Source organism: Eimeria tenella, genomic scaffold, assembly GCF_000499545.2.
Source record: "Eimeria tenella Houghton genomic scaffold, Eth_scaff1099, whole genome shotgun sequence".
NCBI lineage: Eukaryota > Apicomplexa > Conoidasida > Eucoccidiorida > Eimeriidae > Eimeria > Eimeria tenella.
The window spans coordinates 1-3,539 of record NW_013543571.1 but is presented as its reverse complement, the minus strand read 5'-3'; the positions used below and the strand labels follow the sequence as shown (position 1 = coordinate 3,539).

The following is a 3,539-nucleotide window of genomic DNA, read 5'->3' as shown; positions in this document are numbered from 1 at the left end:
CGCTGCTGCTGCTGCTCATCAGCTACGTCTTCAAGTTGTGGCTCTAAGCAGCAGCAGCAGCAGCTGCTGCTGCTGCAGCGTGTGGCTCTATGCAGCAGCTGCTGCAGCATTTGCTGCAGCAAATGCAGTTGCTGCAGCTGCTGCTGTTGTTGCAGCTGCTGCATTAGGCTCGAAGCAGCAACTGCTGCTGCTGCTGCAGCTATTGCGTCTGCGGCATGCGGTTCTGAGCAGCAGGTGCTGCGGCAGTTGCCGCAGCAGCTGCTGCAGTTGTTACAGTTGCTGCATTTGCTGCTTGCGGCTCTAAGCAGCAGCTGCTGCTGCTGCAGCAGCTGCTGCTGCAGCTGCTGCAGGGCGCTACGCGCCCAGCGCAGTCGACATTTTTTATCTGTAAGTACCACGCAAAGGGCGCAGCAGCAGCAGCAGCGCAGCAGCAGCCAGAAGGGACCGCGCGATTCCCTTGTTTTGCTGCTGCTGCTGTAGCTTTTTGCTGCTGCAGCTGCAGCACGAACATTTAAAGCAAAGGCGCGAGGCACATGAGGCTTTTATTTCGCATCTGAGGTGTACAGACACTAGCAGCAGACTGCCTGCTCCTCTACTGCTGCTAGCTGCTGCTACTCCTGCAGTGAAGCAAACGCTGTTGCTGCTTCAGAAAAGCAAATGCTGCTAGCTCCTGCTGCTGCTTCAGAGAAGCAAACGCTGCTAGCTGTTGCTGCCACTGCAGATGGGCAAATGCTGCTAGCTGCTGCTGCAGCAGAGCAGCAACTGGTGCTAGCTGCTGCAGCAGCAGAGCAGCAACTGGTGCTAGCTGCTGCAGCAGCAGAGAAGCAAAAGCGCTGAAGCTTAAAAGACAAAGCAGTCATTGAAGCGGCAAAAGAGCCGCACGGTTTTTGGGGCCTTGCAGACTACGCAGCTCTTAAAGAGCTGCTGCTGCAGCTCCCGCTGCTGCTGGCGCTGCTGCTGCTGCTGCCGCGGCTGCAGCGGCTGCTGCTGCTGCGACTGTCGTTGCGGCTGCGCTTCCCACCGCTCTCGCTGTCGCTGCTGCTGCAACTGCCGCTGCGACTGCCTCTGTTGCTGCGACTGTCACTGCTGCTGCTGCTGCAGCGACTGTCGTTGCTGCTGCTGCTGCAGCAAATAGGGCTGCGCTCCCCAGTGCCCCCCGCAGAGCAAAAGATCAAGTGCCCACGCTGATCTTTTCGCCAGCGCAGATGAGGGCTAGAAGCAGCAGCTGCAGCAGCAGCAGCAGCAGCAGCAGCGCGGGACTTCGCCGCTGAGAGAAGCAAATGCCAAAGTCATTGTTGCTTCTTTGCTGCTGCAGCTTTTCCTTCTTCACTTTCGTTTTCTCCCTCATCTTCATCTTCGCTGCGGACGTCCTCGCAGTCCTCACGCGACCCATCTGCAGCAGCAGCAGCAGCAGCAACTTGTTAATCTGAGCTGGTGAACGAGTGAGTCTGGCAGCAGCAGCAGCAGCACCTTAATTTCAACACATGAAACAGTGAGTCTGGCAGCAGCGGGAGCAGCAGCAGCAATTCGTTACTTTGAATCTACGAGGGAGTCTGACAGCAGCAGCAGAAGCAGAAGATAGCTGCAGCAGCAGCAGCAGCAGCAGCAGCACTGGAGCTTCACTTACTGCGGACAGCTGTGATGAGGCCCACGGCCATTCTTATGATACACCAGAACCAGTAAATGTGCAAAACCTGGAAAATAAAACAAATCGAATCAATTCAAGTTAAATTAAATTAAATTAAATCAAATTAAATCAAATTAAACTAAATTAAATTAAATTAGATCGAAATAAATCAGAAAAGAAACGAAGCCCGGCTCATGGCTCCACATATATATATATATGTATATATACATATGTAAACATATATATATATATATATATATATATATATATATACATATATATATTGTATAATAGTATATATATGTATATATATATAAATAAATATAAATATATATACAAAACCTGCATCCACCCACGCACTCCCCCACGCAGAGATGCACGCATGCACACAAACACACACACACACGCATGCATGCACACCCGCATGCACGCATGCATGCGCACACGCATGCATGCATGCATGCATGCATGCATGCGTGTGTGCATGCATGCATGCGTACCTGGAGGACAACGAGGAACCAGGGGAGCACCAGTCCGCCGGGGATGCGCCAGCGGGACTCGACGAAGTCCTGCGTGAGGGCGCGGATGAGCTGCGTGTTGAGAGTGGGCTTGACGCAGTAAAAGGGGAAAATGAGAAGTCGGGTGGCGAAGTAAACAACAACGAAGACGCAAAAGGACAACTCCACGGCCCCCGAGCCCACGCGGCTGTAGTGCAGCGACTTCGACAGGTACAGGAACACGTCCGCGGCGTCGTGCAGCAGCAGCACCACCTGAAACGCACCAGCAGCAGCAGCAGCAGCGGCAGCAGCAGCGGCAGCAGCAGCGGCGGCGGCGGCGGTAGAGGTGGGGGTGGGGGTGGCTAGCTTTGAGCTTCGAGCAGGTTTGCGGGGAGAAGGAGATGCGGTAGGAAAGCAGCAGCAGCAGCAGCTGCTGCTGCTGCTGCTGCTGCTGCTGCTGCTGCTGTTTGAGTGGCACGGGCCTGTGGTCACGCGTCAGCGCGAGGTGTACGTACACCGCAGCGCCGGGCGCCGCTCCAGAGCTGGAAATGCGGGAAACTAAATTTAAAATAAAAGAAATTAAAAAGAAATAAAACAAATTCAAAGAAAATAAAGAATATAAATTAAAAAGGAAGTGAAAGAAGTACCAAGCCGATCTTCCAGTAGGAGCAGCAGTAGGAGAAGACCACGAGCATGATGGTGACGAAGTGGTGGATGAAAAGAATTGCAAAATCTCTTCTTCGCGTTTCCACATTTATAAATGCCAAACAACTTAGCCAAAAAGAAAGTTGAAAAAGATAATAGTTCCGCGTGGACACCGACGGCAGCAGCAGCGGCCAGCCCCCCGAGCCCCGCTCCAGCTCTTCCGGCGCGCTCATCCAGTACCTGCAGCGCACCCGCTGCTGCTGCTGCTGCTGCTGCTGCTGCGGCTGCCGGGGCAGCAGCACGGGGGAACGGGGGCAGCGGCCAGGGCGAGCGCAGCAGCAGCGAGGGAAGACGGCCAGAAGCAGCGGCGAGGCAGAGGGGCAGCAGCAGCAAAGGGTAAGGAAGCAGCAGCAGCAGCAGCAGCAGCAGCAGCAGCGCGGTGGGCATGTCAGGCAGCAGCTCACCAGCGGCCGTCCGGCTGCTGCATGTGCAGCCGGGGCCATCCAGGGACTTCTTTAGTTCCGAATTCTTGCAGCAGCACATAAAAGCCCCACACGCAGGCGCTGCCGTGCCACAGTGTGTACCTGCCCCACACCAGCAGCGCAGCAGCAGCAGCAGCAGCAGCAGCAGCTCAGCAGCAGGCAGCAAAGCGGCGCAGCAGCGCAGCACAGCGGTGCAGCGGCAGAGAGGGGATTCGGACTGGCTGCTTCCGCAGCTTTTCAAGTGCCCTGCAGCAGCAGCTGCTTCTGCTGCTGCTGCTGCTGCTGCTG

General features: G+C 55.3%; 1 protein-coding gene across 1 annotated transcript; it reads right to left on the bottom strand.

Annotated features, from left to right (window-relative positions):
• Positions 1 to 1,289: 1,289 nt before the first annotated feature.
• On the bottom strand, positions 1,290 to 3,272 carry ETH_00022815 (uncharacterized protein; the record flags this gene model as incomplete). Its single annotated transcript, XM_013378856.1, has 4 exons — positions 1,290 to 1,393; positions 1,628 to 1,694; positions 2,128 to 2,397; positions 3,234 to 3,272. 4 exons carry the CDS (start codon positions 3,270 to 3,272, stop codon positions 1,290 to 1,292), a joined length of 480 nt encoding a protein of 159 aa, XP_013234310.1.
• Positions 3,273 to 3,539: the final 267 nt, after the last annotated feature.